Genomic DNA, 22,831 nt, shown 5'->3' with positions numbered 1-22,831 from the left:
AGCAATTGAGAGAACAGACCTAGATACTTATTTTATATATAGAGGCTGTGGTTTTCGTTTCGTGTCAGAGAAGGGACTCAGCTTTGATGTGCACATGCTTAAACTCACATTAGCACTATAAACTTAACCCAAAGAAAACCACTGATACCACTTCCCTTGTGTTTGCTGCTCATGCTGCTCTCTTCTCACCGTAGGCTCTACACTCAGAGCATTTTAGTAACTTCTCTTTGTAATGTAAATAACAATTATATATCAGGATCAAGGACGTTACAGGAAAAACATGGACACACGAACACTGACATAGCCTATTTATTGAATATATGAAATATTACATACTGATTCTTTAACAAAATGTGAGCTTTGTCCGAAATGGTATTTATTTTCTGTTTTTGTTCAAACTTGTCCCTAAAGTTCACAGACTCCAGCCAGAGAGTCTTCCTCAGATCTTGAGCCAGAACCTTGGTCAGGAAAACCCATTAGCCCACTACTGAGCGTGCTTTTGGTTATGCAGCTGAAAATCGTCACGGTAACTACCTTCATAGTTCTGATAAATGCTGTCATCACCTCCATAAATGTCCAGAGTGTCGTCATTATGTGACGGTATCACGTTTTCATAGTCCGCCTCGTCATCGCTCGGGTCGCACTGACTCTCCTCCACAGCGTGTCCTGCAGGCGGCGGCACGTTCACATAGTCGGCCTCCTCCTCCTCCTCATCTTCTTGGTGTTCCTTTGCTGTCAATGAAACATATGGTGGTTTGTTCTGAGAAAATGCAATGCAAATAACAAATCACACATTTAGTACGGAGCCCCTAAAGTTCCCAAAAGAGAGGGAAAAAACAGTGTGCGAAGAGGAAAGAGGAAAAATGTTTTTTGCATGAGGACTACTGTCATCTTGGAATGCATGGTGCTTAAATGATATGCTGTTTTATGGTGAAAACCTTTGCCTTCTTGTGTCTGTGTAGTTAATGCTACATGTCTGATACGCCAAGCTCTGAATTTGAGTTGTCTGTAACATCGTTTCTGTTGGTATTTGCTGATGTGTGTTCAAATACTTGTTTTAGTCTGACAAGCTGCAGCAGTAAATGCGTTTAAGTCAACTTTCAGAGTTGTTGCACAGGCATTTTTGAAGGACAACAGGCTTGGATGAGGGAGAGATAACAGTTGCAAGGTCCTGGGAAGATGCGTGGCGATAGGTGGATGTTCAAGCAGTATCTCATGCCCCTAGAGGCCATAAGCGCAACTGCAGGTGTCATTGCAAGTTGTTATTTTTTTAACTTATTAATTGTCAAATACTACGCTGACAGAAAAGGTGAAGGGAGAGAGGGATGTTGTAAATAGTGTTTAAAGTGGCGCTAGCCCGCAGTTAGCGTTGCCCGTTATCATGTTAGCTTCTTCGTCATTCTATTTGTGTGTATTGGTTGCTGCGGTCCGGTGGCAGTCAAGTTGCAATTGTGGTTTTCTGGCCAGAGATTTGTATTACCCCCAGAGAGACTACGGAAAGGATTTATTAAGGTAAACAAATTAACTTAGCATTGCTTTAATGAATTAAAAGTGGCCTCATAGCAAAGAAGTAAGGTAATGTGAATTGGATCAAGTAGGCCACACTTTCAATACGACCGGTTTGCTGTACTAACTCCGGCGATGTTGCTTTGTTCACCAGACAATCAGTCCGTGTAGTTTACGCGTAAATGCCGCTCTGCAAGAACACCATTTTCTGTACCACAGTCCTTACGCACTAAACAGACAACATCCACGAGTCTTCAAAGCCTCTACAAAGTATCCTGCAATAACTCTTGGGCCACTGACAGTTTTGTGTACATTGACCTAAATCACTTTCTGTAAAAAAATAACATTGTTAAGGTGCTGGGAACTTGGGGAAGTTTAGGGGCTCCGTCATTTAGAGAATCGGATGAGAACTGACTTGGTGATGGTGATGGGGCTGCGGCCACCAGCTCGGTGACTGTGACAGACCTTCTTCTTCTTTTGTGGCAAAAGTACACTCCAATCAGGACCACAAGCAGGAGCAGCAGACCGACAGCAGCCACAGGAAGAATCACAAGCACCAGGGGCTCTTCAAACACACAGGAAAGATACATGAATTTATTCAGTTCTAATAATGACTTGACTGATTTTAGTGACTGATTTCGAGTGTAGAATGTTTTTAATGAGTGATTGTCCCTGGAGGCATTTGGAAGGTCAGATATTTTATGAAGGAATAATTAGAGTGAGATGTTTGAGCACCACTGGTCTGGATAAGCTTAGTATGAACATGACAAAAAGTCGCTTTTGCGGTCATCCAACTTATGCTCCGAAATTTGGTCCAAACTACCTCTAAACAGAAATCAGAACGGTACAAGTAACAGAAAATGAAGCTTGATGGATTAAATCTGAGACTCCCTCTTCATTTTCTTTCTTTGTGTTAAAATATCTTGGCTAAATTAGCTCATGATAAAGGATATCTGCTTACGTCTCACTGTCACCTGGACACCTGCAGACGGTAGAGAGGTGTAATTGCGTCCTGCCCCAGTGACCTGATGCACACAGCTGTATTCTCCCTGGTCCTCGTACTTGCACTGGGGGAAGTGGAAGGAGGCAGAGTGGTTGACTGCAGGCTTGCTGTCAACCACTCTACCAGAGAACTGGAGGAAGAACTGTCCTTCTGGGTTGTCGGCTGAAGTGGAGCAGACTATGACAAATCTGTACCCTCTGGTGACCTGCACCCTGTCCCCGGCCATCTGCTGCCCGTCAGGGGAAGACACAGAGATGTTGGGTGCCTGGAGATCCACTGGAGGACAGAGTGGGGTTAAATTTATTCCAAAAAAATCAAGGCTTTCTGATCAAAAACATATGAGGGTTTGGAGTTTTCTACCAGCCATGCATGTTTGACCAATTCTACTTATTTAATGAATTCCAGCTTCTCTTTTCCTCTTTCACAGTAATTTTCTCTCCGAGTTAGCCTTATAAATGGTGAAATGATAAAATGGTTCTCACCAGTCACAGTGAAGGGAACAGGTTTGCATAACTTCGAGACTATCGTAGGATCATAGCAGCATTCGTACTGACCCTCGTCCTCAAATGTCACCAGAGGCAAAATAAAACTGTTGAATGAGAGCTTCTTCAGTTTAGTTTCTTGGACGACTGACATTTTGATAATAATGAATGTTCCTTGGATCAAACTATGAATTTGATCTGGAATAGAACATGAAATGCTGATGCTGCCATGCCAATTCACTTCAGTAGGGGGCTGTGTGGAGACCGTGGGTTTGGGCATGCCACCTGAAAAAAGAACAGTCAATCCTAGTTGTCAGATTTTAATTTGCTACTTTAAATACTTAATGTCAATAAAAATCGCGGATGGGATGCGTGCGTGTAGAGTCATCCGCCCGTGTGTCTCGGAGATGTTGTACTGTAAGTCATGCTCACCTGCACAGACCACTCCAGCGGCCCTTCGGGAGTTGCATCTTTTCAGAGGGGTATTTCCAAAAGTCGACTTGCCAGCTCCCACTGCTTTGCCACAACTCAGCTGTTGGCACAGTGCATTGGCTTTACTTAGGCTCCAGGAGTCACTACACACTCTTGTCCCGTTGAGAAGCTCAACTCTTCCAGCACATCTGTCCTTATAGCCTTGTAATCGCAATGTGCTCTGACCATCTGCCAAATCAATGACACACAAATTAAAATCTTCAAAAAATCATTTATAGCGACATGCTCATTTTACTTTTCGTCAGTGTCCTAAATTAGAGCCTATTTGGTTAAATATTTAACAAAATTGTTCTGGAGATCAGTGTTTCTCAGACTGTGGTTGTGCGCCACTGGTAGTAGTTTCTTTAGGTGGTTCTCAGGGTCATCTGCTATTTTATATTTTGCTTATTTAAATTAGTAAACAAGCAGCAACTTCCCTCTCTCTTGGTACAGTGGCGTTAAAATGCATTCGTAGTTTCTGTGTCTCACATTGTTATACTGGTTACTTTTGTGCGCTTTTGCCGTGTTTTTGTGAGATTCAGTAGATTTTTACTGCAGAGAGTCGAAGCTAGCTATGAAGGACCCGGGTTAATAGAAGTAAACAAACTTCTGAAACACTGAAGAGGCACCAAGAGCCCCCCACACCTGCAGCACAGAAGATGCCCCACAGGCAACACAGAAGGGACAAACAAGGAGAAGCTGTTGAAAGACTGTTGTGGAGCGGAGGGAGCTGCCCAGGAGGAAGAGGAGGGAGGAGGTGGAAGAGCTGACCAGTGCAGGACATCACGCTCTGAAACAGGGACAAACCCAAGAGGTGCTGCTCCGTTTCAGAGCAGGACTGAAGGCGGTAATCCGGTTTCCTCTACCTCCAAAAACATGCTGGTCAGGTTGACTCACAAGGGCGGCGCGCTCAGTCGCAGAGGCTCAGGACTAACACCTGAACGCAGTTTCATTGTACAATTGTACAAGGACAAAGAAAGCATTTAACTTAATATTCATTTATGCTTTAGTTTAGCTTGTTTCTGTGCTCAGTCCTGATTTCCTCTCAGCTGCTTATAGATAAAGATAAGTGAATGAGGTCATGGGACAAGCACGTCATACTCGGGGGACATTAGAATTAATAGTTTTAACATTAAACAATCTCCCATGAATCAATGCTTTTCCGGTCAATGAATATATTGCATTTATATTATGCTATCAGCGTCATCAAGATGATTGTATTAATAGTGACTGTATAAATATTATTGAAACTCAAACTCAAAACCAACCTGTAAAGGATAACATGCATACTGCACCCAGGGCCACTGTAAAACATTTACACAACTCATTAATATATATTGAAGAACAAAATGAAGAATATTCCATTGCACATGAAAGGTTGTACCTATAATGAAGCGGATTACGCCTGTCGGGTGAAGTCTGTCCATCTCTGAGAGGGGCATCATTCTTCAAGCCGTCATGTAACTGTCTCTAACATTTACTTCCTCTCACAAGAAAAATGTTCGTTGTGAAAGGTGAGGGAGTCACACTTTTCTAATTTCTGCTTTTACAATTCACACACAAGAATGTTCCTTGTAAGTCACTAACAAATTATGCACCAATAACGATGAATCAATGTTGTAGCCTGTAAGTAAACTAATAACTGATAACTAATTGACAAGTTTACTATATATTCTGAAGAAATGATAACACTTACCGACAGTTGGGCGCCTAGAAAAAGGAAGTTGCTTAAGAGAGAACTTTTGACTAGGCCTAAATAAACCAACATTGTGTAAAAGTGTAAGTAAGAGAAACTTCTTATAAAAGCTCTGTTCAGTCATTGTTGACAGAAGGTTTGCTGCAGTGATATCATTTAAAATAAATCTTAAACAAATATCTCACTATATAGTAGTGCAGGCTAGTCAACAGCAAAGTGCCCCTGTCATTTTGACACACAAACCACATCCACTGCATGGGCCGCATGAGCTGAGAACAGGCCAACTGTGTTCAGTTCAATCTCGAAGACACACGTTGATTTTCTTTTAAGGTAAAAAATAACTATTTTGATTTGCAACATCAAGTGATACTCATCATTGAAACAAGACCAATGTGTGTTATTTGTTGGACCATCAACAAATCTAATTTTGGATCGACCACAAGCCTGGCCTGGACTTATCTTGCACTAGCAAATGTCTGTCAGTAGATGTCCTCCAACAGCCACATCGCATTGAGCAAACACACTCTCTAGGCATTGTAGTGACTGAAATAATGCAGTTTTCCTCCAATATAATTTATTCCCCCTACAGAGCAATGGTACAATCCATCTGTAATGTTGACATATAATAGCTGCATATGTAATAAAAAACACAGATGTTTTTACAATATAAGTCAATATCTAAAGAGACAGAATCTTCTATTGCAAAGAGAACATATGCTCTGTAATAATTCATAATATTACACTAAAATAAAATAAACAACAACCAAAAGTTAGTGCAACAATAGGCAGTGTGCCCTTGTATTTGTTTAGATCAGGCCACAGTGTGCTGCTGCAGCTCCTCCAGCGGTGCCCACTGGCAGAGCAGCGCTGACGGTGGAGCTCATAGCGTGACAAGGCTGAGGAAGTGGCTGCTGCTCTGTGGTGGCCCTTACCCCCGTCACCCTGCTGCGGTCTGATCACCCCGCTCTGCTCCTGCGGACTGCTCATAGCCCCGCCCCACCTGCGTTTGACACATCTGCTGCTTCTGTATAGTGGCCCAGATAGGCAGTGGCGGAGGAAGTTGTTCTTCATTTTCGTAAGTTACTCTTTAGTTGCTACTTGCTTTCACATGTACTGAGCAGAAGTGCAGATTCGTTGTCCATGAAGCAAGATCAGGATCAGTGTTTTTGCCATTGTCAGTGAACGCTTTCTCAAACTAGGATTTTTCTTCGGTACGATTGCACAACATAAAACATAAACTAAGGTAATACATAAAACTATAAGGGCTCACAATTATATAAAAAAAAAAAACTGTGCAAAATACACATGTAATTTCCCAAATGTGTGGCAAATACCAGGTTATTTAGTGTTCATGAGTCTTATGAGAAAAGGCTGTTCCTGTGGCGGGAGGTTCTGGTCTGGACGTGTGTAGCAGTTGTCATCAAGTGAGAACTGTTACAAAATGCTATGAAGAATCCAGATTTTCAAGAGAGATTTCAAATGAAAAGGTCTACTTGTGTTCATATATTTGTAATGAACTGCAGGAGGTCATCCCGGCTGAACTGTAAATGCACTTGCGTGGGCCGTGTGTCAGGGAGTAGGCCCGTAATGCTCACTGACCGACATCTCACTGCAGCACACAGTGGAGTTTTCCGTGCAAGCTCACTTTCTTAGGTTTTCATTCTATTTTCTCTAATTGTCTGCAAAAAAAAAAAAGGGCATTTCCCCACAGTCACACCAGCACATGGCAGGAGGCCGCCTGAGGTTAGTGGAGGTCATGTGTGAGGACTGAAAAACAGGAAGAATGTTCAGTTTGGATGGCAGCGAAGCGTGCCGGCATGTAGACCTGTCAGATTGTAAAATACAACATGCTGGGTAACATGTTTTTAATCAGCTTTTTTTTGGGAGGTTAATTATTTGTTTACATGTTTGCTACATTTCCTTACACACACATTCTCACACACACACACACACACGCAGGCAGCCTGAATAAGAGCCCAGCTACTGGACGTAATCCGGGCTGACAGCGAGTCTTCACGCTCCGCTACACCTCGCCTCCTGAAATGGACGCAGAAGGAGCGTTTTACACACACAGTGCCTAAATGGGCGTTCTGTCTGCAGCTACTGAAAACCCCAAACATGAAGCAGGAGGGAGAAAGGGGCTTGTGGAAGCTTAAGCTGGAAGTATGTTTAGAATTAGGGACAAGAAACAGGACGTTGGTTATGAACAAATAAAAGCCAACAATTTGCTTTTAAATCAACTGAACTTTTTTTTATGTAACAAATGTACCATCCTTTCTCAAGGCAGGTGCATTTTCTTAATCTCAGTGCACATAGGCATTTTTAGTTTAGTGTTAGCCAAGACACTGACATGTTAAAGGTAATGTCTGTAGGATGTGCTCTCATTGGTTTAAAGGGACTATACAGAGTTTAAAAATGTTAAAACTAAGTATTTTCCTCCCCCTTCATGTTCCAACAATGTCCTAATATGTAGAATGAGCCCAGACCTATTAATCAAAACTGCCTCTAAAATCCTGCACTGTCGCTCAAAAAGGTGCTAATGCGGGTTCTAAGTGCCGTCATGCGCAAGCTTAATATAGAAGCTGCAGTTGCGCATAAAACCTGAGATGGCAGTAGTGAGCATAAAATGACCAACTTGCATCTAGTCGCTTTAAAATGGACACCATCATTGGTTAACTTGCACAAGCGCACGTTTCTTGATCCTCATGTGAAAGCTAAGAACCATCCGTCACTGAGTTGTATACTGGAGGCCTGCCCTAGCACTATTAAAGACTTTACTGGCGTCCACCTGGGACTGTACAAATAGGGGAGCGTCATTTCTGAGCTGCTTTTGCAGGATCTGGCAACCATTAGTGCACGGCTCATTGGGCTTTCTGACTTTATGGTTAACTGTATTGAGAACCAAACTCAAAAGAATGTAAACACAGCAACCTGATATCTAGAGACAAAGATAATGATAATGAAATACTGTACATACATAAAAAACGTACATACCCTACAACTAATCTGTGTCCAGCCCCAACCTATAGCCACATCATGTAAAAAGAAAAAGAATGTTTGTAATGTGAGCTACGGATCAAAGCACACACAACAGCATTTCCTTGGTTCTGAATTTATTACTCCATTATTCATAGGAAATCTTCAATCTCACTATATCAGAACTAAGCAGCCATAACTAATTCTTTTGTAAACTGGATTAGCCTGAAAAAGATGCAAACTGCACTGTCAGAAGCCGGGGCCCCCGAAGAAACTCTGTGCTGTGCTGTGCTGTAGGTACATACAATAATTAAACTACACAGGAGGTGAAATCATACAATTAGGCAAATGTACTGAAGATCCTGCCAAGCTCTCACGTTTGAAGAAGGGCTGTTGACATCTTTATGGCAGCGTGCTTGTCACTGTGAAACGCTGAGCTGTTTTAACCCGCCATAAAGAGAAAAAGTTGGAAAAGAGTTTATAATACACAAGAGAGAAGTGCGAGGCCCTGAAGTGGAGGAGGAAGGACGTGTACGGAGGAGAGTGATTTAGAGAGCACTGCAGGTATGTAATAGAGACAGTGAGCTGTGATTTAGGGCTGGGGCGCAGGGGGAGGAGACGGGCTCCGTTCTTGGCAAAGATTGACTGTCATTTAATGCGGGCGTGAGTGTAGGAATTATTGCACGGCTGCTACACTTGCCGACTATAGATGTGACACATCGCTCATAAGGCTGCTATCCCTGCTGAATGGGAATTACCCTATTAACGCGGGCTGAATGCTAACTGCTACTCCACATATTGGACCAGTAGCAAAGAGCTGAGCCAGCTAATGACGCTATGTCGCTGTAATGGTGTGTCTCTATCAAGTGGCGGGGCCTCAGTGGGACACTTAGCTCTTCATTGCTCCACCAAGCCTCCACTCTTCTTCATCACACAGCTCAATGACCTTCCAAATGGAGCTGAGCTAAAAAGTCAGCGGCGCAGGAGGTTCCACACATCACGCCTTCCCTCTATAAAGCTCCATCTCCTGCTTTAGTGCCGTCTTAATATAACTTTCAGCTACCGTACATAGGGACAGATGTACAGCTCTTTAAGCCTCTCATCTCCGTCAAGAAAGAATTGGATTGCCACTTTGACGCGACTCGGGGAGCTATTTACCTTAATGATCCAGGTGCCTCCCATATCGACAGCCATTTCCCCTCTGCATCACTCACATAAATACTATATGGACTGTCACTGGAGCGGAAATATGTGTTTATCAGTCCCGTATTTGTTCTTATGCAAAGTAGGACTGCAGGATTCCTTTGAGAGTTGATGTTTGGTCTGCACCTTGGTGATTGCTGTCTTGTTGTTTACTCAATATGTACAATGGATTCACCTCTGAGATGAGTGAAGTTAGTTTAAAATATCGTAAGAGAAGAGTGTTACAGCCTAGGCCTTTCCAGATAAAACAGTTCAGCATGCAGTACACACTCTACGCTGTACTTGTTTCCTTGACAAGCATAGTGGTACTTTGCAGTGGTGGGCCGTGACCTCAACCACTTCTGGTCACGTGCTGAGGTCCTGACTTTTGGAAAAAAAATATTAAGAGTTTAAAAGCACGGCACAGGCTATCGAGATTATTTTTAGTCTCAACTGGTGGAGGTACTGACCAAGACATCCCGTCGACCATCACTCATTCATTTAAGTGTGTTATCTGTTCTACAAACAAGGCAAACATCCCATTGTTTTTAACAGATTGACGTGAGAGAGTGCTCTATTTAAAGCTTGATAACGTGGCTGCTTTTATGTTCCTCCTAAGCCACTGTACTGAAAGCTCCCATGGGTGGTGTTGCCACATTTCAGGGGACAGCACCTTCTAGGGGCTCTCTCGGGACCATCTATCTGGTCTCTACACAAAACATGGATCTGAAAGCAGAGGGCGATCTGTCATTCCAGCTATTAGTTCATAGTTATCATCAGTGGTGGCCAAGGCCATTAGCCTGGAGACATTAGCAGCAGCCATCAGCAAAGCCATTAACTCCTCTCAGTGCTTAAAGAATACTGTCCCTCACAAAGACTCATTAGAACAAGGTGCAAGAGATGGGCACGCACGGAAACACGGAAATGAAGACACACCTGGAAAGATTTACTGAGAAAAGGTGAGAAGGGAGAGGAAGTGAGGCACATGGTTACGATGAGAGAGCAGTATGTTGAATATTGGGCTTGTTACAGAAATAATCAAAAGGAGACATTCTATCTTGTGTATAGTATGTACCGTTTTGAGCTGGGGTGCCCAAACGTTTTGTCTCCGAGGGCCAAAATGAAAATGTGCCTGTGGGCCGCGGGCCAAACACAGCGATTTCAAACGCGAAACACATATAACTGCAAATGATAATAGTTGCTTTATTATTATTGTTTTTCTTGTATGCATCTGCATTTTCTCCTATCTGTTCACATAACATGCTACATTAAAAGATGTCTGGACTAGTTGAGGGTCATCTGCACACAGATGTAATTGCTACAAAACTTTGTAGTTTTACTCTGACTGTTGTTTGTTTTACGTTGTTACTTTCCACTACGGCAAAATGCGTGCTAATCAGTGTCATGGCGACGCCTGTTGTCGACAACCTTTGCAAAAGTAGAAAAACTGGAGAAGTCGATGTGCTACGACACCCTGTGATTGATAAACACCTACAGTCTCTGGCAAAGACAGTGCTTCCTTCGCTTTGCTGGAGGACGGAAACAGCGCTCCCGATTTGACGCTGGTGGCCAAAAGGTGTACTGCATCCATACTGTAGGGGCTTACCATGGAGAATGAATGGGAAAAGTTAAGAGAGTTAGTAATAACCATACAAAACCCTTTGGAGGGGGCCGACAGAATTGTTCGGGCCCCACTTTGGGCACCCCTGGTTTACAGCCAATAAATACAAATCATAACCCCCCTATTTTACACCTGCCTGCACCATAAACAGCACCGCTTGGATTAAACTGACTGTAATGGATTTCTTCTTCCCTGTCGGCACAGGGTGACAATCATAGCTGTCAAGTGTCCCGTTTTGGCTGGGAAATTTGTACATTTCCTGTATTATTACAAAATATACAAAAAAGCCCCGCCAGACTGAACTCTGTCATTAGCCTCACGAGAAATGCCACCTGCAGAAGGCTGAGTGGCAGTTGTCACGAGGCTGTATAGAAGAAGAAGAAGAAGAAGAAGATCTTTATTTATATAGCGCCTTTCACAGACATATAGTCACAAAGCGCTTTACATGAGACAGTTGTACATTCACTCCATACTCGGTATAGCTGTCAAGTCTCCCGTTTTTGCCGGGAAACTACCGTATTTCACCCATTTTGGAGCTTGATTGGGCTGGTGAGACGGCTCGCAAATGGGCTTGCAGCGGGTGCTATAAAATGTCCCGTGTTTTTTAAACCAAAACTTGACAGGTATGGTGATTCACGGGGCTCACATTGTGAAAGAGTGGGTCAGGGAGCAAGGGATGTCATTTTCACACATGGATTGGCCACAGGCAGTAATCAAAGCTAAAGGCAGTCCAACGAAATATTAGTTTGTGACCATTTTATTACTGTGGCGCCCTTTTTGTTTGTCAGTGTATAAGAAATTTCCACAAAGCCATGGCACCATCCTCCTTTATCACGGATGATCATCAAACGGAGCAGGTGGGAGAGGCAGGCTGGTTATACCTGAGGTTCAGAACTGAAAAAGTCTGCAGAGATATTATAGGCATTACTTGAAATCACACAGAGATGGTGTGGGCCCAATCTAAAGCACTTCAATCAGTATTATTCAAAGCAGATTCAATAAGATTCCTGATAAAGTTTCAACACACATGACAACAAATTTTATTATTATTATTATCATCGGTGTTTGTGCTGTGACACCATCTGCAAACCCTCCAAAGGGCCTGAAACTCCGTCCTGCACCGCTAGCGATGGTTAAGAGCTGGAGGGGCAAAGGAGAGACATGGCAGAGAGTAGCAAGACTGACAAAAGTGGAGGCCATGTGGAAAACGAGGGAGGTGAATTTAGCCTTTGACCCAGCGTTCCAATCCGGCTCAGAATGCTCTGGGGCCCGGTGCAGACGCCCAGTGGCTCACATGGGCGCACATGAATGTACATTAGCTTGTGTTCTTCGCTGATACAGAGGCTAATCTCCAATGTGCTTCCGGGTGACTGGCATTGAAGTTCAAGATGCACAAATGTTGTGTATCAGTCCTTGTTTAGTCCTAGTTCAGACAAGAATAGCGGAGGAACGAGTGCATTGGTACACGCCGCTGGAAGAAAACCTGGTGCCAGAGGGTTTGGGGTTTTGAGAGAGCGGATCAGCTGCTTGATTATGTGGGTCAGGCTGAGAAGAAAAGAAGCACGAGGCCATGAGTCGCTGCTGTCAATTATTAATTAGCAGGATTTTTGGTGGAGCGTCGTGTTATGAGTGACTGTTGTGAGGACGGCAGACGGTAGGGAGACGGAGGAGCCAGCGATCCAGCCGCACATCAGGGCCGCAGAGTTTATTTCCCCCCAGGGAGCCCTTTCAGAGATAATCGCCTCGAGGAGCTTTTAGCATTCTCACCGTCATCACCGGTGTGTCAAAACCTCTGATTTAATGTTCCAATTTCTTCTTTACAGGAAGGACAATATGCTACCGCGAGATGGATAATTGAAATTACTGATGTCCTGACAGGGGGACCAAGCCACATGTTACAAGGGGGTTATCGCACTTGATTTCACAACCTCAACACTTTTGTCTTATATTGTTAGCATACACTCATGGCCTTGTACATTCAAATAAAGATGCATGCCTGGTACAAATGGACAAATTGATCACTTAAAATCATGTAATAAATGGTTGGAATACTGATAATCCTATCTGATATGTATAACAGGAATTCAGAAGTGCATTTTGTCCTGTACCAGGCATCGGTCCATAAGGAGGGGGACCTGCACATGCACAGGCTCCTGACAGAAAGCTCAGCTCTAACATGGAGCAATCATTTGAAGCGTTGCATATGGATTGTAAATAATGCACACCACAGATCGTTGCTTGAGGCAGAAAAGGATGTTCTATGGCAGATAGGGAGTTGTCACAATCGCACTTGAGATGAAAATCCTGAGAGGCATTTAGAAGGTCATAGCCTCATAAAGTAAACTTATAACATGTAAACCTTTCACAATGTTCTTGTGCAGGCTAATTGAAATGATTTATAATTGAACTGGACAGTGTTTCCCTGTTAATGTCAATCTTAAACTTCCTAATATTGTATCTTTGATACTGATAAAAATGTGTCATGTTTTTAACACTTATTCCTCCCTCCCTGCAGACTGTGGTTGAAATATTTTGCCCTTGAAAACACTTCATCTGAGACATAACCACGCAACTGCCCTTTGAAGACAGCGGCAACTAGGAAGTGAGAGCGGCCAAAGAGGAAGCGCGGGCATGGATTGTTTAGCGGAGGGAGAGTGGAAAGGGGAAGCTCAGGGCCAGGAGCAGATCACAGATAAAACAATAGGGAAGCTGTTACTCGATGGGATTCCCCTACATTCCCCTGTGAGACAGAGAGAGGCCAGCTGGGACCATGGTCATGTCCATACACAGCAGTTATTGTTGTCACCAGGCATCCACAGGCCTCAGTAATCCAATCAATCCGATTATCAAAACGGACTCAATGGTATTCTGCAAATCTGTGCTATATATTTGAGGCAACATGTTGAGAACGAAGTTGCGGACTAGATAGTGTAATCTCATCTCAAACCGATTCTCAACTACATGTTTGAAAAATTGTTTTTAGGGCAGATGTTTTCCTACTTCAGAAAGCATAAATTTACTATTTAGCAGCACATTTTTATGTGTGATAAGGTTACAAGTAAAACCTTTGCGTATATTTCCAAAATATGTTTGCCTAAAGGCAAATGAGTGTAGGCCTGATGCATAATATTTCCTGGGCTTTGGGTGATTTAAAATGACCTATAACTGAATACTTTAAAATGGACTTGTATTTTTCTGCATTAAAAGGTGCAGCAACTTTCTTCTTTTCCAACGGGCCACATGAGCGCTGATGATGTGCTGAGTGACGGCAGCGACCAGCACATTGTGTAACCATAGTTCAGCGCTATGCGCACTTACACAACAGACCCAAATGTTTCCACACACACAGGCCCCGCACACGCGCTCATGGATGCTTTCACCCACATTAGTGCCACTGGGAATGAGGTCACACGGACAGACAGACAGAGAGGAGAGCTGTGTGCCCTCTGGCCTCAGGTCTATGCAGTCTTCAGTCACATAGCTATACCTACAGGCCAGTAAACAGGATCATTAAAACATCCGAGAGTCTTTGAATACTTGATATTGTTCGGATTGATCCCCTTTGCAGCACTGGACCCTATTATTGCTCCACCAGTGCTGCATAAACCAAATAATAACATTACAAAATAACTGCTCTCTATGCTCGTTCCTGATCGACTAAACCCCCCCTTCGGCAGGTTGATTCCTCGTAAATGAAGGATGGATCAAATGCTGGGGCGGTTTGTCACACGGGTTGGTTGTCACATTGCATTTTGTAGCCACACTAGAGGGCGCTGTGACTTGATCATGTAACTGAACATCAGCTTTAACATCCTCCTTCGCCTGCTGTAATATGTTTTCATTCACTCACAAAGCAATGAAATGAGATTTGTCTTTTGTAGGCTTTTGTTTAAAAAGCTTACGTGATTGATTTCTGATCAATCTAATATCTTTCAAAAAGCTATAGATGATGACGCTTTTGAATTGAACGATTATTAGGCTTTCAAGTTAAAGCCACGTGAGAGCTATAGCTTGGGTGGGGCTGGTTGTCTCAGGTGAGTTGGTTGTCACATGAGGTAATAATAGAGTTTGTTGTTTATGATTATATCAGTCTTATTAGCATTTGTTGAGAAAATGTTTGAGTATTATGAGTGAATTCCTACATTAGTTAAGTTAATGAAAGTGTATTTTGCTAAAAACAAACAAACAAAAAATAAGTATGTTTGAAAGTGAGAGGAAAGGCATTGATCAGGGAGTCTTTAAAAACTATCTATTTTTTTATGTCTGTGTAGGCTCTCAGTCGTACAGGAGTTTTCCATCTTCAATGAAGGTTCTTAAAGGGATATTTCAGGATTTTTGACATAGGGCCTCATTTCCTAGTTATCCAGAGTGTTGCTGATTTCTTTGTAATTCAGGGGGTTCTTATATTTGAAGAGTTACGTGGCGCTAGGCTAGTGCTAGGCTAGCACATTTCTATGGTATCAGCTACCCTGCATTAAAAACAGTCTGACCCGCTCCACAGAGCATCTGAGGCAAATCCCTTATAACGCCAGACCAACCACATAAATGTTTGTGTCGACAGAATAATTTTTGGAATATAACTGACCTTGCATCACATGAATGATCGCATTTTGAGGGACTACTTTCCCCGCTCGACTTGTCATGGTAAAACAATACCTTTGAAGCACTAAACATTAATAATAAACAACATCTTTAACACATAATCTCTACAAGGCGACAAGCATTGCGTTTTGTCTTGCTTCTTACCGTTCTGCTCCTTTTATGCACCTGCGTCGACTTGTCATGATAAAATAATGCGGTAAAAAGGTTACTGGTAATTTCCATTAAAAGATCGCCATAAACTTTACGACTTTTACAGCCTCACCACCATGTTTAACGCCTTTTGGCCTTACTCTTCTCTAAAAGGCGGCATTAACGTGACACAGTGCAAATCTTAGCTTATTGGCTCATGTAGTAAAGATGTCAGTGCACTTTGGTGTAAGACACGTACGCCGTTTTTTCCCTCCATTTGACTTTCCTGCCGTCAACCCCCCATTCTGGTCGATACCCTGAGCAGTGCGGACCCCCTGTCGTGCTTCCTTGGCTGAACTTGCACAAACACACATGCCCGTGCACTCGAGGGGAAATCCGGCGATGTGGGGATGGCTTATGTGCGCGCTTGCCCTTATACACTTGTCGTCTTTAATTACACGATAAAACCGGGATGCATCTAGCAAAAACAGGGATTCTGCAGAGAGTGATTGGAAAACATTGTATTATGGGACAGTGTTTTGAATAAATATGTATAAAGCGGTCAGGTTCATGCTTCCGTGGTGCGTTATGACTTCATTTCTCTGGACCAATCAGGTTCGAGGCCAGATCAACTTAGACCAATCAAATATTTACGAACTCATATGTATGCACTCGATATGGGCAGGGTCACTACTTTACGCATTATATTCATATTCTAATGGGAAAAACAAATTGGCCACTCCCAAAATGAAAATGTACCATGTTCTTAGCTAAGCTTTGTTTGTTACAGCCATTTTCTTTGTTAAATGATTAACGAGTATGCTCTGCTGTGACCTCTTGTTACACATGGACACTTTTTGCATGCAGGATTTGCCTTCCGTTGACCCGTTAGTAATGACAACAAAGGGATATCCACCAGCGGGGCCAAGCACAGGCATTGCAATGTAACGTGCTATTTATAGACACGGCAAGACCAGTGTACGCAGAAAAAAATACCCCTTTCTTCCCCGGATATAAGACTCGACTTGAACTTGGATATTGGAATAATGACATGTCACTTGCAAAAGAGCTTTGTCTTGGCAAAACCGCAAAAGATTCCCCATATTCCTGGCACGTTTTGTAAAATAAACTAGTGGACATTTGGTAGTGACTCGGCAGATAACAGAGTTGTCCTTTTCTCCACTTTTTAAATAATTTTTTTGGCTAATCTGTGAACAATATTGTTTGCGAGTGCCCTCTGACATGGCATACTTTGATGGTAATGTTGAATTACTCTTCGCTTTGAATTCTGTGCCTTTTGGTTACAAAGTCATGATATTCAGAGAGTACTTTCAAGTCATTTTACTCAAGTAAAAGTAAAAAGTAGTGACCCAAACAGTTACATGAGTAAAAGTAAAAAAGAAGGTACTTGGAGAAATGTACCTAATGTGAGTAACTGAGAAAAAAAAGTGTGATTTATTATGAATGATGTCATAAATTGTGTGGAACAAAGCATAAAATCATGTGGAAATTGTGATATTTCCAAAGAAAATTCCAAGAAAATGGCAGAAAATACAGAAACTAAATAATTCTGAAGAATAAGGAGCACGAGACGATCTATTTAACAGATCAAAATGAAGCATTTGCTGCTTAAATACTTACAGTGGAAAAGGTTCAATTATTTTAACTCAAGTAAGAGTACAGAGTTTCATCATTCATTTCATTCGTTCAATCTTTATTAAGGACACACGTGCGGACACATGATCCATAGTTATGTTAAAAATAAAAGTAGAAAGATATTAAAATACTGCAAATAATTGCAGCAACAAAACAATAGGCACCAGCAATACTCTAGCTGCCACTCACATAAAGGCATGAGCGCCTATCATAATCATAATTTTACTCAAGTAGAAGTAAAAAGTACCATATGATAAAACTACTAAAGTACAAATTCTTCAAAAAGTTACTCAAGTACAAGGCCCGGTAACATTAAGGTTAGCGCTCGTGCTTCACAGCTAGACGGTCCGGGTTCGACTCCTACCTGGGCGGGGCCTTTCTGTGTGGAGTTTGCATTTTCTCCCCGTGTCCGCGTAGGCTTCCTCCGGTAAAAACATGTACAATAGGACAGGATGAATGATTTGTAGGGATGGGACAAAATATGGGATCGGACTTGGATCGCAATACTTTTTGCTGCAGTACCAAGTATTGATACTTTTTCAAGTATCGCAATACTTTCGGCCCATGAGTATCATGATATGTATTGGATCGTGACAAAAGTGGATCGTCCCAGCCCTAAGGATGTGTGTGCATGATGCATGGTGGCGTCAGCGGGACGGTTGGCACAGATGTGTGCAGTTGCGACAGTGTTTCTCTCACCGAGTATGGAGAGAATGTACAATTGCCTCATGTAAAGCACTTTGTGACTTCGTCACTATATAAAAAAGTTCTTCTTCTTTTTCGACATGTACTTGAGTAAATGTAACTGTGTACTACCCATCTCTAATGATATTATGCGTAATTTCCTTATTGTAAAACTATGCCTCCTCCCCAGTCTTCCTGCAGTTTTTCATTGTCATTGCATTAAACATGAAGAACTAATACGTAGATTTACGATCATTTTATGTGTATGCATCCCTGAGTCATGTGATGTTTTATACGCTGATGACTGTCACTAATATTTTACAAAGGTCACATTTGTCTTGCTTTAATGGCACAGAACTTCTGCCATTACTGTGTCATAATAACACATGCATATAAAGCCCTCTGCTGCTATGCATCCGCGACATTCTGTACCTATCGCAAGTACATTGAGTTCCATATCAAAGCGGCCAGAGAGCCACTGTAAGCGAATGGAACAAAACAGCCTAAATGTGCACACATGCTGTGCCTCACATGGCAGACTGAGCAGAGTGCATGTGATATAAGATATAGATATGAGGGGTGAACGCTCCGCCTTAGCCCGGCATTGCGTGATCATTTCTGTGCAGTAAATGATGTGTGATGTCAACTGTAAAGACCTCTATGGACAGTCAGTCCATCGAGTCTGCCCATCTTTTTCCTGCCACTGCTACACTTAGACATGTGTCCCAGTACAACGATTAAACGAATCAACCTGAATGTTTCTCTTGTCTATACGTAAATAACAAGGTTTAAAAGGTTTAGAAGTACTTTACCAAAAAAACTGTCTGCTCATCTCCATGTAAATGTTGCTGCTTTACTTGGACTACAGGCAGGCAAACATGAACTTTAAATATATTAGATCCCCACATAAGTGCTGATACTGATACTTAAATACTCTGCAAAAAGTGCATAGTCTGTGCAGCGGGACAATAGTTTCAATCAGTGTTAATTTCGTCGACTAAAATATTTCGTCATAATTTTAGTCAAAGTAATTTTTTTCTCTTACTAAAATGACACTAAAAAAAATTAAAAGTTGTTTATGAGACTAAAACTATGACTAAAATTTCCAGATATTTTCGTTGCTGAAACGATCAAAACTTCCAATGACAGTTTGAAAGAGCCTCATATCATTCACATCTGTGCTTGTTTGTGTGAGAGAAGAACCATGAAGCAGACGACCTTGGAGATTATATATAATTATATAATACATATTACAAATGCAAAGTTGAAAATATACATGCAATTTTCATCATATAAAACAAAAATCTAAGACAATTAATTGACTAAATCTCAAAACTACATTAAAATATGTTGTTAAAATTAACTGAATCCAATCTAACTATAATATATTGGTAGAAAAATATAAAATATTTGTATTAGTATGTTCAACTTTGCAGAGCAACTCATGTCTCTGTTGGCATGCAGAACTGAAATGTACAAAACAATGTATAATAAAACACAAAAGAAAAATACTACATGCAAAGTAAAATCCATTAAAAAGCAAAAAAGCAAACAAAACAAGACTAGTTGACATAAACTGTGACCAACACAAAAGATAAAATTCAACACTACAACACATCCTGCCGACAACGTCAAATGTCATAAGTAAGACATGTTTCGGTTGTGTTTTCTAACCTGGTATAATAAAATCAAGCTAATCCAACTGTGGCTAAATGGCTAGAAATTAAACTTCACACAATAAAATATTGCTTAGTGCTGAGTCCAGTTTAATATTTCATTCTATATCGGACTTATGTCTCTCCTTGTCCCCTCCTGATTATTCATTAATTTAATTTGGCCTCAGTCGTCCATGTTCCTTGTCCTTTCCCCTCCAGTTTCAGATGTTCGTTCTCTCCGTTCTCATGGAGCTCTCAGACTGTAACCTACATACACAGCTGTCTGATGAATAATGGAGCAGAGGCACTTACTATCAGCAGCTCTATCGGCGGGGGCCACCTTTGATCTTCTTTCAGTCTCCTCCGCTGCCTTCTGCCTCAACTTTCACTGCTCGCTGCCTCATTCTTCAACTCCTTTTTCCGTCGCAGCCTCCCAAATATAGCAGCCCAGTAAAACCATCCATGTGATCAAATGCAAATACTGTATGCACACATGTGAGCTTTTAAAAACAGGCCAAATGCAGACACAGTCCATGTCCGGTTGCCACACAGCATTTGTTGTGCGATAAACTGGCGTGAGGGAAGATAAAACATAGACCAACTACGTGTGTGCGCGTCATACTTATGTCCATACTCCTCAAGTAGGTGCGAGTTAGAAAGATTCCCGAGACGCCTGCTCCATACTAAGTCTTCCAAATAGGGATGCACCCATACCACTTTTTCTAAAACCGATACGAGTACTTGGATTTAAGTACTCGCCGATACCGAATACCGATACGAGTACAAGGCATTTTCTTCAACATTCTTACTTTTTTCACAGCAGATTGGTTTGAAATTAGTTAATTTACTCATTTACATTTCCTTAAGTAAAGTAGGCGACACATTTAAGAGCAGTTATATTAGAATTGTGCTGATACCATTTATTTATTCATTCTATTTTCATTCAGAGATAATTTTAAATTTTTATTGCACTGTCCATCATAGACAGAAAAGCCCATGTCCAAAAGCTCCCAATGCCTGTGCTTTATTCATCTATGTATTTTTATTTAACAATAGTATTGAGATGGTTATTTAAATGGTCTCTCTCGTGTGCGAGTAGCTACAGCGTTTTCATTCTTCTGCTGCAGCTCATTTTCGCTCAATATAAACATGCTGTATCTCTTTAATCTGGATTTTCTGAGGATTTTTTAGTCGCTGGGTTAGTTTTTCAGATGAACACACCCCTGGGCAAAAAACGGCATCAGAATGGCCAAAACTGCTCGCCGTGAGTTAGCAACATTAGCCTGTATGTTATAAACACTGCAGACTCCACGCTGCAGCACTAACAACATTTAGCTCTGGTTAAATCCAGCACAGACTCTGATTTAGAGAGCGCAGTCTGTAATAAAGTCAGCTCTATGTGGATTATTGTATTTCCACTAAAGAATTCTCCAGTTTGTTGCTTCTTCTCTCCTCAGCTGAGAGGCCTCGTAAGTGCGCTGGCCGCACGTCAAGTGGTATCGGTTTATGGTATCGGGACCTCATGAATGAGTACAAGTATGAGTACAAGCATGTGGTATCGGCCCGATACCCGATACTGGTATCGGTGCATCCCTACTTCCAAAGCTAGTGTCCGATACCAAATCGAGCTAGTGTTGCGACATCAATCCAATACCAATGTGTTTGACATTACAAATGAACAATAATGAAGAAATAACCTATTTCAGTTTTAATCTATGAGCCATTGCCAGAACGATAAATATCTCTATACCATATTTTCCAGACTATAACTCACACTTTTTTCATAGTTTGCCTGGTTGTGCGACTTATGTATCAAAATATGTAACAGCTGCTGGAGAGAACTTGTGTACCAGGCTATCTGCTACTCCTGTACCACTGAAGATTTAAAAAATGGTAATCGAGAAGCAGAAACTTTGGAGTCAGCGTGAAACTTGTGAGGGACTGGCGAAAAGTGGAGGTCACTCTTAATGCACTGAAGAAAACAAAAAAAGCTCATCGCGGGCTAAAAGTTAGATGGCCACAGCTAAGAACAAGTTCACAAATGAGAGCTTGAACAAAGTGCTGCTGGGAGAGGTTTGTCAACGGTGCAGTTACGCCTCCATGCCCAGGTAGCTGCAAGGCTGGTGCAACTTATATATGTTTTTTTGCTTCTTCATTAGGCATTTTATGGCTGGTGCGACTTATACTTACAGTCCGGTAAATACGGTACTTAGAGCTCTGACTCATCTTTTTGCTCTTTTTGACCGGTTGACTGCATTAGGCTGTATCACTCGTATTTGTAAAGTCTTTGCCAGAGCTCCTTTTTTATTTTTAGGTTACTCTTCGATGTCAAGTCTTTGCCAGAGCTGCTTTTTAATGCAAAAATATCTTAAGTAAGTTCTTTATTTGCCATGCAATTGCACAACGAAATTGCGTTCAGGCGTTGGGTTTGTCCTGAGCTGCTGTGACTGAGTGCACCGCCATTGTGGGCCAACCTGACCAGCATGTTTTTTGGAAACGGTGCACCGCCTCCTGGGTTTGTCCCCGTTTCCGAGCGTGGTGTCCTGCACTGGTCACCTCCTCCTTCTACGCAGCTCCCTCCACAATTTTTTGTTTCCAATAGCGCTTCTTGGGACACCTCCACTGTGCTGCAGGTGTGGGGGGCTCTTGGTGCCTCTTCAGTGTTTCAGAAGAAGTGTGTAGGTCTCAGATGTCTTTAGCTCATAGCTGTTTGTTTACCTTTAAAAATATGGGTCCTTTGTGCCTATGTTTGCGTAACACAGGCACTCCCTGTTTCTCCTCATAAAGTGACCTTAAGGCCCGAAGAAATTTAACTTTTTCTTATGAAAGTGCTTTGCAGAGCATCCAAGCCTTATTTCCCACCTCAGTCTTTCACCTTCACACTCTCCTCTTCCTTCGCACTTCGCACTGGTCCATTCACACTCACTAATCCTGTCTCATCTACAGCATGCGGGGGACAGGCCTCCGGAACCACTTCTGCTGCATCACACGCAATTCAATCTTCTCACCCGAACCTCGTCAAGGTCAAAGATCTTTACCGATGCGTGATTTGTCTTTGGAAAACTTGATGCTGGATGTTTGGCCAAGAAGAATGAGCAAATCTTTTGATGGACTTGGCTGCACAAAACGAACGGTAAACTTGACAAAGTCTGTGCTCTGAGGAGTCTT

The 22,831-nt window shown here is 42.1% G+C and overlaps 1 protein-coding gene and 1 long non-coding RNA gene across 2 annotated transcripts; both read right to left on the bottom strand.

Annotated features, from left to right (window-relative positions):
- Positions 1 to 428: 428 nt before the first annotated feature.
- On the bottom strand, positions 429 to 3,231 carry LOC306969301 (uncharacterized protein). The gene is made up of 4 exons (XM_079564912.1): positions 2,992 to 3,231; positions 2,468 to 2,785; positions 1,922 to 2,071; positions 429 to 732 (listed from the first exon to the last, which is right to left on the bottom strand). The coding sequence occupies exons 1-4, from the start codon at positions 3,143 to 3,145 to the stop codon at positions 485 to 487; spliced, it is 870 nt and encodes a 289-aa protein (XP_079421038.1). The 5' UTR covers positions 3,146 to 3,231; the 3' UTR covers positions 429 to 484.
- Positions 3,232 to 3,464: 233 nt separating this feature from the next.
- Positions 3,465 to 4,920, bottom strand: LOC306969496. Its single transcript, XR_013793329.1, has 3 exons — positions 4,847 to 4,920; positions 4,731 to 4,766; positions 3,465 to 3,651 (listed from the first exon to the last, which is right to left on the bottom strand). It is a non-coding gene; the product is annotated as an uncharacterized lncRNA (long non-coding RNA).
- Positions 4,921 to 22,831: the final 17,911 nt, after the last annotated feature.

Source organism: Gobius niger, assembly GCF_951799975.1.
Source record: "Gobius niger genome assembly, chromosome: 10".
Classification (NCBI taxonomy): Eukaryota; Metazoa; Chordata; class Actinopteri; order Gobiiformes; family Gobiidae; genus Gobius; species Gobius niger.
The sequence above is the reverse complement of the archived record's forward strand: the minus strand, read 5'-3'. Positions and strand labels throughout refer to the sequence as shown.

Coding starts and splice junctions, on each gene's coding strand:
- LOC306969301 (XM_079564912.1), bottom strand. CDS start 3,145: ATGTCAGTCGTCCAAGAAACTAAACTGAAGAAGCTCTCATTCAACAGT. Junction 2,786..2,991: donor TGTTCCCTTCACTGTGACTG/GTGAGAACCATT, acceptor TCTGTCCTCCAG/TGGATCTCCAGGCACCCAAC. Junction 2,072..2,467: donor TGTCCAGGTGACAGTGAGAC/GTAAGCAGATAT, acceptor GTGTGTTTGAAG/AGCCCCTGGTGCTTGTGATT.